Consider the following 14,494-nt stretch of genomic DNA (forward strand, 5'->3'; position numbering starts at 1 on the left):
GTAAATGTGCTCTGATACTTCACCTACCCATACTTTTGATTTCATCCTGATCTTTCACATACAATTTAGCATCTTCTGTGTTGATTGGTAATGATCTATTCTGAAGCATTTCATACCCCAGGATTTCACCACCATGAGCCAGTAGAAAGATAGGAGATCCTGGATGTAACAAAGCCAACGTTAGTCATTACTAATGGAACTAGAGGTACTCTGGGCACTGAGCTCACAAATTGATTCCCCCTGCTCCCATATGAGTACGATGGTACACGTTCTTGTTTTGCAATGAGAAACCCCTAATATATGTCTAATGATTGCACTGGACAAAAAAAAATAAATTATAACAATGGAACTACATAATAAAGATTGTGTGCATTAAGTTTCATTGTATTCTATACAATGGTATAGAAGGATCAAGTTGAGAACAAGAGATAGGGAAACTTCCATCACCATGTTATAGATAAAATGGCTAAGTCATTGTTTTGCTACGGCAAACCCTAAATACGTCAAATGAGAACAGGAAGTCCACAATGGCACTAGTTATAATTGTATTGCAGGATTCTGTGAAAGTCTAAAACTTATTCATTAGTACATGAGGTGTTGTGGTTAAGAGACATTGGTACCTCAAATAATACAGAGAGAATGGAAATGTTCAGGATTAGCTATAGGAAACCCCAAATATCTCTATGATTGAAATGAAAAATGGAAAGTGCCCAATGGCACTTTGGAGCAAAGATTCTGTGAAAGTCTCATTAAATTTTATTTAGGGATAGGAGGATTTTTAATACTATAAATAGTAAAAAGATAATAAGTATCAAGCATACAAATGTATTCAATGTTTAAAAAAAAATTTTAAACAGGATAAAAACCCTTTATAGTTTAATACAAGTGAATCCGACTTTACCTTCAACCCTGCACTTCCCCTCATCTGCGAGTCTGTATCCATGGTAACAGGAGCATGTGTAACCACCAGGGGTGTTCTGACACACATGATTGCACAATGGTGGTTCCCTGTACTCACACTCATCAATATCTGTAATACTATATACTGTAGATCACTAAATTTTCGCGACACCTTATCTTCACAAGATAGTCATTGACTCTTGATTAGCGAGAAAAAATTTTCGCGAATTGTGGTTATTGCTCTATATAACCTTACGGAATACTATTATACGCGAGAATAAAATTTTCGCAAGCACACTGTCTCGCGTAATTACGCGAAAATAAAGTTCTCGCGAATAAAAAGTGATTTACAGTACTTTGTATTGCCAAAAATATTGTAAGCAGAATTTTATCAAACTTAAGTTATTTCTTAATAATTTTTGTTCAATTTAATAAATGTGTTTTACAGTGTGACCGTTGGGACGAGCACAGTTGTACCATCAAAAACACTTGAAAAATTGATCAGTCACTTCAAACATTAAGCCGCACGAGAAATCTCGACTAGCTGTGACTTTACACGACGTCACAGAGCTTGTCCCAGATTACGGAGACAGCCGAGCGTCTGGTTGAAACTATTGACATAGTGCAATTTTGATCAAAAAAGCATTGCAGAGTTATTTTTTGTTTCTTTGACAGAATTCTACAAACAGAAAGCCTTTTATGCTTTAAGTTATTATTTATTTATTTGCGAAAAGAACATTGGGTAGTAAAGGAATTCTGGGAATGTTTCACAGAAAAATTTGCCTTACATATGTACAGATTTCATTCCAAACTTCCTCTGTTCTTACACGTTAGTCTATTGAGCTCGCTTCGCAATGCTCGCTGCGCTCGCTATAAAGTTTTACATCCTAAAATAAGTGCCATATTACTTGAAACACTTTTTGAACAAAACAAACAGCAGCAGATTGAATTTTTAACAGTGTTTTTTTTTTTCTTTTGCATTAATAATATTTATAAATTAGAGACACAGTACCTATGCATGTGTGGTTCTTGAGTTTGTGGAATCCTGGATGACATGTACAGGAGGCCCCTGTGGGAGACGCTACACAGATGTGGTGACATTTCCCGGAATCACACTCTCTCTTGGCCTCCTCTGTAAAAGTGACCAATCATTACACATTACTAGAGATTAAAATACTGTTTGAATTGTTGCTGTCTGATGGAACTGTCAAACTTTGTTATGGCCCAACATTGTTTTCATTCAACCTATCAATAAATCTTTAGTTAAATATTTTATACTGCTTTGTAAACAAGGAATACATGTACAAGCAATGCAGCTGACATTGACAATTATCTATGGGTAATATTTTGAGAAATCTGACTCAGATCTGCCGGTGAAGGCCTAAAGATTATTCCAGTGGTTATAGATTTGTAAGTTCTCACTACACTGTCCCCCCTCATCTGTTTAATCTAATGGTTATAGATTTGTAAGTTCTCACCACACTGTCCCCCCTTCTGTTTAATCACCGGTAAGTTCTACACTGTCCCCCCTCCTCTGTTTAATCTAATGGTTATAGTAGCACACAGTAATGGTTATAGACCTCACACTGTCCCCCCTCCCTGTTTAATCATTTAAGTTCTCACCACACCCCCCTCCTCTGTTTAATCTAATGGTTATATAGACCTCCACATTGTCCCCCCTCCTCTGTTTAATCTAATGGTTATAGATCCACACTGTCCCCCCTCCTCTGTTTAATCTAATGGTTATAGATTGTACCGGTAAGTTCTCACCACACTGTCCCCCCTCCTCTGTTTAATCTAATGGTTATAGATTTGTAAGTTCTCACCACACTGTCCCCCCTCCTCTGTTTAATCTAATGGTTATAGATTTGTAAGTTCTCACCACACTGTCCCCCCTCCTCTGTTTAATCTAATGGTTATTGAACAGTAAGCCCTCACCACACTTTCCGCCCTCGTCTGTTCCGTCTCTGCAGTCCCGTGCCCCGTCACACACTCGACTGATGTTCAGACATTGCTGGTTGTTCCCACACAGATAGAGACTTTCCTTCTTACATTGCTCATGGGGATCTGTCAATAGTGCCGAAATAAAAGAAATGATCAGTTCATTTGTGATTCCACTTGTATTCCAAGTTAGTAAATTTCAATTTGCTTCTATAGGTATGGTTCTCTACTTTATTACAAGTTTACCAGTGTTGTATTTTTTTCAACAAAGATTAACCAAACAAGTATTGTATATCATTAGCAAGGCAAATTATGAAAACATAAACTACTGAAAGCAAATTACCACAGATGTCCTCATCAGATGCATCAGAGCAGTCGTGGGCTCCATCACAAACCAGTGACCTTGATATGCAGTCTTCTCCACTGAGGCACATAAACTGGTCCTCGTGACAGAGGTGATCATCAGCTACAGGATGTTTGTTAAGAACTGTATTATCCATTAGAAACATTGCAATTATTTCCATTTGTTTAATTCACAAATTTCAGATTATTCTACTTTGCATTAATTTACTTCATATTAAAAGTCCTTTGTGAACAGGGCATTAGAATTACCAATACAAAATAGGGAATAGCAAGGTCAAGGTTGCAGGGAAAGTCAAGGTCAGATAATTGTCTCACATTGAATCACTCTCATCAATATGTATCAGTGTATAATTTTGGTTAACAAGAGATGTTTGTAAAACACTTATGCCCCCTCCCTCAAATAATTGGAATTTTTCTTAGTCCATGGGGTTTAACTCTGTCCAAAATATCTCAATTGTACCCAGTGCACAACCTAGAAATTCTTATTATAAATCTGTATACCAAATTCCACTTCAATGTGTGCAACCTCAGCATAGAAAATGAACTGAAACTGCAAATAATTGGAATTTTTTTAAGTACAAGGGACATAACTCTGTCCAAAATAGCTCAATCATACCCAAAAACAGAACTTGACCTAGATATTCAGTGCAACCTCTGCGAAGAAAATGAATGGAAACTAATAGTGGACCGACAGACCGACCAACCGACAGACAGCAGCAAAGTAATATGCCCTCCCTTTTTGGGCATAAATATCTTGAACATGTGTCATCACTGTCAAAACACAATTTAACTCAGGGGCTTACTAACTTATTGTATATGTTTTATACATGTATTAAAAAGTGTATTCAATTATGCCCTTTTGGCAGAAGGCACTTTCTGCTAAAGCAAGTACATAAAAGTTATTTGTAAATATAAGTATCTAATATTAAGAGTGCATTCAGAAAGCAATAGGGCAAATCATAGTGACTTGTAAATCAATTTTAGCTACATACTGTAAATTGTTTTAATTCCATGGTGTTAAAATTTCACGATATCTCAAAAAGTACCATTTGCGATGGTTTTAATTTCACGCTGCAAGAAATTAATTCAAAATTTTCTATTAGCAATTTAACATTATTAAAAACTAATAATAACATTCACGATGGGTTTAATTTCGCGGAAAATTAATAAATCGTGAACAGAGCGAAATTAAAACCATCGTGAATATTTGCCAATTTACAGTATGCTACATGCAATACTTAATACAGACAATGATGTTACCTTTCCTCCTTTGACAGAAGAGTTCGTCCGATTGGTCCTTGCACTGCGATGTGCCATCACATATCTTGATTCTGCTAATACATCCCACTCCATCCAGGCAGGCTACCTCCCCATCAGGACAAGCACCTACATTGAATATTGTGTTCATCAAATGTAGGAATCTTTATTTAAGTATAGTAGCATTCACTCTTAACCTTTGAAACTCTTTAGGGAAGAATGCAACAGAAGAAGCAACAACTTTTGGCAAGCTTAAGTTTTTCTAGTCCCTAGGCAAGTTTTGGATTTTTGATTGTTCTGCATAGGAGAATGCAGAACAAGAGGTCCATGGGTCACAATGCTTACCTGAATCACTTTGGACCTACTGTGAATAACAAAATATGTTTTTTGATCAATCATGGATTCATGGTCTTGCTGTTCATGAGGATTTTTTTTTGATTTTTTATTTTGACATTTCTATTTAAAACTTTGATTCCCCAGCATCCCCCTCCCTTAACCCTGGGAGCAATGATTTTAACAAATTTAACTCTGTAGTCTGTATTACCCAGGAAGATTTTTCATTTTTTTTTTACTTAAAATCTTATGTCAGGAACCATGTTTTGAAGGAAATATATGACACAGTAATCAGAAAAAGAACAAACTGATTATTCAAACATAAAACTAAAACTATGATAAGAATATTAAATGGCAGACATAACAATTTAATTTTGGAAAACATTGTGAAAAACATGTTTTTTAAGTCAGAAAATCAAAATTATTATATATGTATTGTTTTGTTATTAAAATGATATTTTTCAACAGTTTTTTAAAAAGGGGTATCACACCAAATGCACCCCTTGACATCTCTGCTTGGGGATAATGTGAAAAAAGCCAAAAAATTTGACGTTGACAGACAATAACACATGGACATTGAATATTCTTTGATCAGAAACCATTATCTCCAGTGAGCTAAAATCTCATCAAGCAGTTACTTTTCATATATTTTTTGAGCATTTACAATTTTTAACATTAATCACACAGAGGCTTGGGGTCAGAATAGTTTTAGTATCACAGAGTATGAATTTTTAAACAAGGCTAGTTTTAGCTAATAATTTTCGAGGGGTGAAAATTTTCAATGTTGCACTTAACTACAGGAAATATTTACTACAGTGGAGTCGCCAATTCCGGGTCGTCTCCAATTCCGGGTCACTTGCGTGTATTTTATGCCATAGTGTTAAAATTTAAGAGCAAAAAACTTAATGAATACGCTGGTCATGAAGAACTGGTCTTTCTATATGTAATTAATTACAAAATTTTGAATATCAACTTTAAGAGAGCATCTGACAATCGAAATTCTGAAACGCACGCATTAAAGACTTGGATGTTTCTGCTGCGGTGACTGGCTACTTTCGTTTTTGTTCGCTGCAGAAATTTAAGGCTGATATAAAGGTTCTAGATAAATAATAAGAGCTCGAAAGTATGGCAAATGCATTTAGTTTTAACTCAGAAATCAATCATAATGATCGCTATTCAAATAAAATTATAATTATTATTAAATCAAACTGTAGTAGCTTCTCCAATTGCGGGTCACGCAATCTCGTGGCATGATCGAACATGTCAAAATTCTATGTACAAAACCAATCGACAACCATGTATTTACCCTGATTATCAAAAGTATTCTAACTGGAAAATATTTGTTCTAAAAACTAAAATCGAGTTAACCCTTCAAATGCATTTTTTAAATAAATGAATTTAATTGGATTATTTTTTATCCCAAACATTTTTTTAATTAATGCATACCAGTCTAGTCGAACCCTCAAATGGGGGTAAACGGAAGTAGGAAAACCGTACCCTTAAACGGGGGTACGCGCATGCGCAGACACTCAAAAAAGTACCGTTTTCACGGAAAAAAGTGTGGTCCACAAAATATGCTCGTGCAAAGTGATGGATTATTTCGTAGCTCTGTATGTACTCAAATTTGATAGATTAAAGATGTTTAAAGAGATTGTATTGCGAAAAAGTATATGTTTATTGCAAAAATCGAGACTTTTTCTCTCCCAAAGTTGGCATATTCTGTGCCTAATTGACCTCCATGCTTGATACAACTAGATTTTCTTATTCATAATTTAATAAAACGGTTGAATAAATAAACAATGATTTGTTTAAAGTTGAACTACATATAATTCCCTTCCCCGGTATTACAAATTTTGTGTAATTAACATGTTATTTATTATTTTTCTACACTTTCTTGTGTGCCCGTCCAAATTTCCTCTGTCCTGTAAACAAACTTTTGTGCTTCAGCAATGAGGTAAATAAAAACGAAAAAAATTTCATTTTATTTTTTTAATTGAAAACAAAGGTGTAGACAATTCATTTTCATATGTTTGTGATTTTTTAAAAAAATATCTATTTTTTAAATAAGAAGAGTTATCGTTCTTGAATTCCACTTCCGCTTTCGCCCATTGCATTAAGGGAAGGAAAAACTCTCGTTTGAGGGTATACCCCCGTTTGAGGGTTCGACTAGACTGCATACTGCAATTTGTTTTGTTATAATTGTTTTAAAAAAAATTTAAACATATATCTGGGGTTGTTTTACTTTTTCTCCAAGCTGCATGAATTGTTTTATGTTATAAAATGTTATGAAATACCCCTGTAAATATTGTTCCCGTGTAGCTTCTTTGAAAACGAAAAGGTGTTTGGATGACTCACTATTTGTTCTTTCAATACATATATTGCATAAAATATAAATTGAACAGATTTGCAAAATATCAACGAAACATCCTGACGTGACCCGGAATTGGCGACTTCACTGTATATTAATTATACTGAATGTTTTATACAAATACATATTACAGTTAACCTTGCGCGCAGTCAACATTTTTAAATATCACCTGTTGTCAAGCAATGTTGACTGATGCTACACTGGAGCGCGTGGCTTCATTATTCAGCGGGTAATATAATAGCGTTTTTTATACAAATGTTTCTCGACTAATCAGATTCAACCAATTTACACGAGAGTTATATAATATTCAATAATGTTTTACAACACTAACATTGTAATTATATGATCATATCAGATAAAAATGCATTCGACATATAAATCTTACCAGCCGAAAATCCCATCAATAATACATGTAACAGAGACAAATCTAACAAGTAAATTGTACTCCGCAACAGCATCATCTATCTAGATAGAAACGACAAAGGGGCGCTGGTTAAAGGTTCTCCTTCCCTCTCCGGTCTTTGGGAGAAAAATCTCGTGCCACTGCTGACCTAAGCAATGTCCTTCACCTTGGTGCTCAGTCATGCGTATATTCTAATTTCTTGTCTTCCTGTGTGAAATAATACCAGTCTCTGATCGTCGACTTGTGTTTCATATAAAAAGATCATTTTTATCGTAATCGATTTTAATATTAAAATAGGATGTTTGTAATATCAATATCATAACCGATTTCTTCAGCGTGTTCGAATCGTCTTTAGAAATGAACACTACGAATAAACCTTACCGAATTCAATCATCATTGCATGGTTCATGATAATGTTCTTTCCTTTGCCAACATATTCACCATTTTTATGTCTGAATATCATGAGGGGGGGGGGCCAACATGCTTCTCCCTATCCTGAATTTGCAATCAGATTGGTGAAAAACATGTGATACATACCATAGATCAAGTGCGCTGCATCTTATCCATGAAAGACATCCGTGACTACGAAATATTTCTATATAATTTGTGCAAACGGAAAGTCCGAATATTTCATAAATTTCTAAGATTAAAAAATGGTACTAAAAGAAGTTGGTACCTATACACCTTTTTCTGCTTATCAAGTTTTTTTTTAAGGTAAGTTAACTTTTCCCCCCCCCCCCTCCCCCACTTTCAAAAACGATGCTACGCCCCTGTTTTTAAACAGAAAAACGAATAAACTCATTTCAACAGCTAAAAATTTAATAAATTAATAATAAGAATGAGATCAACTTTTATCACAGGTCGTAACAATTTTGACACAAACATCTGAGCACCAAATTTAAATATATTCACATACTCTGCATACTAGTATTTGTTGCAAAGGTGAAATCAGAAAACAAGAGATACTCCTTTAGATGAGGAGGTATATCTAAGGTACGGACCGCCTTCTGAACACTGACGGGTTTGATATTATCACTGATGACTAGTCTGGATAGGTGCTGAAGACTGGAAACTGACTTGTTTTCCAGTCGAAGTCTTTTATACAGCTCCTGTACCTTGTTTCTTCCAACTTTCTTTTTTCCATTATTCCCGGGCTTGCTTTGCTTGTTTATAAATCCATATTTTATTAACTGTCTGGCTATATTCATCCTTGACTTTGAGTGAAAATTAACCGTGTCTGTAGCGAATTTCAGTAACTTTGTGAGTGGTGTTTCTCCTTCGCTGTTCACAAGATTAAATTTGGCCCCATGCTTGATCAAAGTTTCAATAGTCTCCGCGTTGCACCGAGAGCAAGCTATGTGTAAAGGTGTGTCATGGTGAATAACGTCTATTTGGTTGACGTCACAGCCCAAATCCACAAGACTTGAAATAACGTCAGGGGAGTGAGCCGCTGCAACGTGTATGGGTTGTTTTCCGCTGATTCCCGCACCTCTTGGATCCACTCCTCGAGAAACTAACCAACTTACTAAGTCAGCCTGTAAGCAAGAGAGTTTTATTATTTCAAAGTCCATTTTCATGCACAGGGAACAAATGGAAAACACATACCACAGTCAGATATTAATATCTTACCTTATTCGAGATATCAGACATAATAATTGGAAATATGACTGTTTCTCCTCTGTTGTTCTTCAATGAAAGGTCGGCACCGCCCTCGATAAGTGCTTTCATCAGATTCCCCTGACCCTGGGCTACAGCAGCGTGTAGGAATATCGTACCGTTAGCCTGTCCATTGGGGTCTGCGCCCCTCTTTATCAGAGTACCACAAACTGCATCCTTTCCATGCGTGACGGCAATTGTGAGTAGTTTTGTGACGATGGTACGTTGAGTAAGCGTGATCGTTAGGAAATTCTCATCCACATGATCTAGCAGTATCTTCAAAGACTCCAGTGAACCAGACTTCACAACACTTGTTAAAAGTTCCATACATTGACTAGAATGATCCGAAATTTTCGTTGTTTCAAAATGAGTTTTCAGTATTGCGTCCACCACGTCAAGATGCCCCATTGTCGTGCAGTAGTGTAAAGCTCGCATCGCCTCCTCTTTCGATGCAGATGGGTCGACCAGATCCATGTTTAAAATTGTCTGAAAGGAAATAGAATGGCCAGATTTATGTACCTCCGTTCTTTTCTATATATTCGATCAATGCATACTATCTTTGCAAGATATATAACTGTATTCAGCGGCAGCTCACACATATTGGTCCGACCAAAATAATTCCATCATGATAAGTAGATACAACATTATTGTTCATGATGTTTAAAGTTGTGTATGTCATACGTTAAAGAAATCAAAAATAACGTCAAAATATCATAGAAAGTCACTTTCCCCCCGAAATGCAAATAAAAAATATCAATATTCCTACGCTCGCTCCCTCCTCAGCCTTTTTTTTTTTTTACGTGTTTGATAACAGAGAATAATTAGGTCATTCTTCGATTCATATCTTTTCACCAATGAATTGATAATACTATATCAACAATTGTATTAAGTACATGTTTATAGTCCGTTAATTATCATACAATTTGTTCTTAAAGAAAAAATTAATCATTCTAGCAGCTGTGTGTGTGTATTATTAAATGACGGAATTTTCAATCCCTGGCCTGCTCGTGTGTACACTTTGTAAACTGTAGGGTATGTGTGACAAAACGAGAACTGCATGGGTTGGAGATTCGGGTTCGTGTTGAAGTTCAGCATACCATTATATATAGAAATTGAATTATGTAAGTAATTTCTGCGACAAATATATTAGTATATTTCAGTTATTTTCAAAACAAAAAAGGTTTTCCATGTTTTCAGTTTAGAATTTTCCGACCCGGTCCTGATTTTCCCAGCCCGGCCATTTTAAACACAAGTTGTTGCAGATGCAAATGTTAGAACAAACTATATAAAGTTCAACAGGGATTGTATAATTTTTATTAATCAGAATTCGTATTTATATGATCTAATTAAGAAAAGAAAAGTTTTGTCTGACATGTACTTCTTGTTTCTCCGAGCTCGCTGGATGCGTGTGACAGCTCCATTGCACGTGTGTAGAAAGGCTACAGGTACAAGTAGGCCTATGTGTACTGTTTGTTAGGAGACTGGGTGACCGTAATGCTATGGAATCACGATATTTACAACAGTTCCATAATTAGACAGTGAAGTTTTTTTTTTATTAACGTCATTATAAACACTGTTAAACATATTAAATCTAACAGTCGAATATCTTTGGATATGGGGTAACCCATATCTATTCTTGTTAATGATATTCTACAACACATTACCACCATGATGATACATGCGACGAATTTAATAGGATTACACCTCCATATTTATGTTCCCCAAACGAAGTTGGGGAACATATTGTTTTTACTCTGTTTCTTATTATTATTATTTTTCTTCTTCTTCCTGGGTACTTTTTTGTCCGGGAATGATCTTGTAAACTGTTCATCCGATGTAGGTAAAACCTTTTTAGGGTTAGTAGACATGTTATGTAGATTTGCCTAGTCAAGGTCATTTTACGCGCACGTGCTTGCAAGAGCGCGCACGTGCAATATGTTAAATGACCAATATAATGGATATTGCTGTAACTTTTCTTTTTTTTGATGATTTTTTTTTTAAACTCATAATGTAAGGATACATTAGTAGTATAGACAAGATGGCATGGTCAAAATAGCAAGATCTCACGCGCATGCACGTGTGCTTCGCTCTGATTGGCTGAAATTAAAGTCTCAATATCTTTCTTGTTTCTTGTCATAATCTTTTGAAATTTTGAACATAGACCTACATTATGAAGATCTACAGCATAATATATAAAAATGTTCATGAAAGCATGCGCATGCGCACGTGCTACAATCTGGTTGGCTGAAAATTTAAATGGCTATATCTCCTTTGTTTTTTGACGAAATGCTTTGAAATTTAAAACATTGTCATGCATTAGGATATCCTAAAATATGATATAGAAAAATATTCATGAAATCACGCGCATGCACGTGTGCTGCAATCTGATTGGCTGAAACTTTATATGCCTATATCTCCTTTGTTTTTTGCTGAAATGTTTGGAATTTTAAAATAGTCATTCATTTAGATATCCTTTAATACAATAAAGATAAAAATATATGAAATCACGCGCATGCATGTGTGCTGCAATCTGATTGGCTGAAACTTTAAATGGCTATAACTCCCTTGTTTTTCAACCAAACAGGATGGGATTTAGAACATAGATAAATATAAGGGACTCCTACAAGAAGGTGTAGTCATTATGCACGTGCGTGCACGTGAAATCAGTAAAATTAAAAATACACTCGAATGAGTGTATTTTTTAAATACTTTTGGATTAAATGCTTTGATATTAAGTATATTAAAATTTAAGGTAGTGTAGACAAGATTATATGGTCGTTACGCACAAGAACACGCGTGTAATGCCTATTTTTAAATATATTTTGAATTTTTCTAGGAAGACCTTGATTAAGTCTAAATTCCATAAAGTATTTCTTATTTAATAGAAATTACAGGGAATATGGCACCAAAAGGGAGTTGGGGAGCGTTTGGGGAACATCTGTAACGGTCCCCGTTACAATTAGCACTAGTTAAATATTGTGGTTGTAATATGTCACGGGATAAGCTGACTGCGCTTCCTCATAGGAAAGTTATTTTTGTAAGAAATGAAAAATTTATTGGGTGGCAGTTTAAAAAAACCACATATCGATAAACAATCGATCAGTGTTATCTGTTACAATTCAATAGTCTATGTAGATATACGGTGTTTTAATGCCTCACCTTCGGCATAAAAATCAGTGGGTGGAAATTGATGGTGTATTACCTCCTTAAATCTTTGAAACATAACGGTATAATAACGTCGGATAGATCTTTATGAAACAGTGTTTGCATTAAGGATATTAAAGATAGCGAACTTTGAAATATATGTATAGATATCCATTTTAATTACCCCGATATTCGAAACGGAATTGAATTTCATGAGTCAGGACTTGATTTTCCCGCGCAAAGCTAAATACACGATTGCATTACAATATTATCTCTAGTTAACGAGAAAGATACATACTTTACCATTTTTTTCTTTAAAAAAATCGAAAATTGAAATAGACGTAGTGTACTTTTTTCAGTTTAATAGTGGTATATGCAGGCATCATTGAAAAGTGTCGTTCTGACCATTCTTCATAATCGGATTATTGGGATATTTTCCCATTAAACTTGTCATTATTTTATAAATTCAAAAATATGTGGTGTTCTTGATCAAAACAACTTTAATTATTCTTAAAGGTTTTTTTTAAATGTATTACTGCAGATAAGTTTTTTTTTTATGTATTACTACAGACAAAATTTCACGAACGATTTCGCTATTTTTTGAGAAAATATCTCTGAGAAATTCCTTTAATTATATTTTTCAAAGAATAAAGACGTACCTTTCTCTTGTAAAACCGTTTTAAGAATGAGAATTGTCAGAGTCTGTGCGATCTATAAGTACAGTATACCCGACCTGTGGCATCAATCGGGTGTCACGTGTCATCTTTGAGTATACAGTCTGTATAATCATCAATAGTTAATTGATGACATTTACGATGACTATTACGCATGACTCTAATTGCACCCAGGTATATCTTGAACAAATTAATTCACGTCTTAAGAAAACTTTGATGATTGTGGCTTCCAACTGTAAACAGTTAAACGCTTTGATTTCTTCATGGCTTCATATAGCCTCTTTAGAAAACGTTCATGTTTTAAAGTAATTCTATTTCTACGTGAGTGATTAATTGTAAACATTACGAGAGTCGCCTTTTAGAGTGAAAGGGTTTTTTAGTTTGTGTGACTGATTGATAAATGAATTCCTTGTCCGATTTAAAGTACCAATAGGTAAACACAAAAATTGATTTCATTTTCAACTTTTTTTTTTCTTATTGAACATCTCTTCCATCAAGTGATGACATCATCATTATAAGCAGTACTTTGTCAGTAATAAAAATATGAATCAAGACTTTTTAAGATTGTGCTTGATACATTAAATTGCATAAACATGATAAAAACAAGTGGGTGCAACTTACCAATTTCAGTGGCGTTTGGCAAGGGTACACTTTTACACATATCTATAGAACAGCTTGTATAAAGTCACACAATGTGTTTTAACGTTTAAAATACGGCGTTTAAATGAAGGCTTTGTTGTCTTCAAAGGTTTTATCAATAATCTGTCTGCAAAGTCTTACACAGGTGTAAATATAGATTTACAAATACTATGGGGAATCGGCCAAAGCTAATACATTCTGAATCAGGCCGATATAACAAGGACACCCTTCCTTGTTGTGTATAGAAATAAATTGTTCCAAGAACCATTAGTTTCCACATTCATTGATTAAGACTGAATAGCCAACCACTCTTTTAAGCTTATTTTTGGAAAAGTTAATCTACACCATAAAATGCTTGGTATAGTTTGAAGCACTCTAATTAATCTGAAACCCTGAATATCTTGCGTAAAATAAATGGTACTCCAACCACTCAAAATTCTGAATACATATTATATGTCGCATCTGCACGACACCACATTTACAGTTTTATTTAAAAAATACTCCAAAGAAGCAAATATATTATATTTTTATCCAGTTGAACTAGAAAAATTCTGTTCTTATTATACACCCTTCTTCTTCTTTTCCCATTTAAATAAATAAAAATCTTTTCACATGAGAAGTGTTAAACATTATATAAATAAAACATCACTTGAAATAATTGTTTTATGATATGTTTCACTGATAAAAAGATACAGCTCATTACTTGTTTGCATTTAAGTAAGTCCTAGCCAAGTACAAAAAGAGAAGCAGAATTAAAATGTAAATAAGCCTTTAATACCAGTCATATTAATTTGAAATGTTCTTTATCAATTTTAG

General features: G+C 34.6%; 3 protein-coding genes across 4 annotated transcripts in view; 1 reads left to right on the forward strand and 2 right to left on the reverse strand.

Annotated features, from left to right (window-relative positions):
- Positions 1–7,697, reverse strand: part of LOC134274481 (low-density lipoprotein receptor-related protein 4-like) — a 41,251-nt gene extending 33,554 nt beyond the window's left edge. The window contains exons 1-7 of the mRNA XM_062756756.1: positions 7,548–7,697; positions 4,465–4,590; positions 3,185–3,307; positions 2,839–2,967; positions 1,913–2,032; positions 902–1,030; positions 28–159 (exon numbers count right to left, since the gene is read on the reverse strand). Coding sequence (XP_062612740.1) covers positions 28–159; positions 902–1,030; positions 1,913–2,032; positions 2,839–2,967; positions 3,185–3,307; positions 4,465–4,590; positions 7,548–7,623 — 835 coding nt within the window. The 5' untranslated portion in view covers positions 7,624–7,697. The remainder of the gene's footprint in view (positions 1–27; positions 160–901; positions 1,031–1,912; positions 2,033–2,838; positions 2,968–3,184; positions 3,308–4,464; positions 4,591–7,547) is intronic.
- The window catches only part of LOC134274504 (CCR4-NOT transcription complex subunit 9-like), a 152,380-nt gene that overhangs the window by 55,174 nt on the left and 82,712 nt on the right, over positions 1–14,494 (forward strand). The gene's annotated exons all lie outside the window — the stretch shown is intronic.
- LOC134274486 (ankyrin-3-like) lies at positions 8,383–14,062 on the reverse strand. 2 transcript variants are annotated; one of them, XM_062756762.1, is made up of 3 exons: positions 13,661–14,062; positions 9,195–9,707; positions 8,383–9,100 (listed from the first exon to the last, which is right to left on the reverse strand). In XM_062756762.1, the coding sequence occupies exons 2-3, from the start codon at positions 9,693–9,695 to the stop codon at positions 8,474–8,476; spliced, it is 1,128 nt and encodes a 375-aa protein (XP_062612746.1). In that variant the 5' UTR covers positions 9,696–9,707; positions 13,661–14,062; the 3' UTR covers positions 8,383–8,473. The 2 variants fall into 2 exon arrangements, with proteins under 2 accessions (XP_062612746.1, XP_062612747.1); XM_062756763.1 differs by lacking the exon at positions 13,661–14,062 and having other exon boundaries at positions 9,195–9,746.

The sequence above is a fragment of the Saccostrea cucullata genome, unplaced genomic scaffold (genome assembly GCF_032062105.1).
Source record: "Saccostrea cucullata isolate Sc308-1 unplaced genomic scaffold, CSIRO_AGI_Scuc_v1 ctg265, whole genome shotgun sequence".
NCBI lineage: Eukaryota > Metazoa > Mollusca > Bivalvia > Ostreida > Ostreidae > Saccostrea > Saccostrea cuccullata.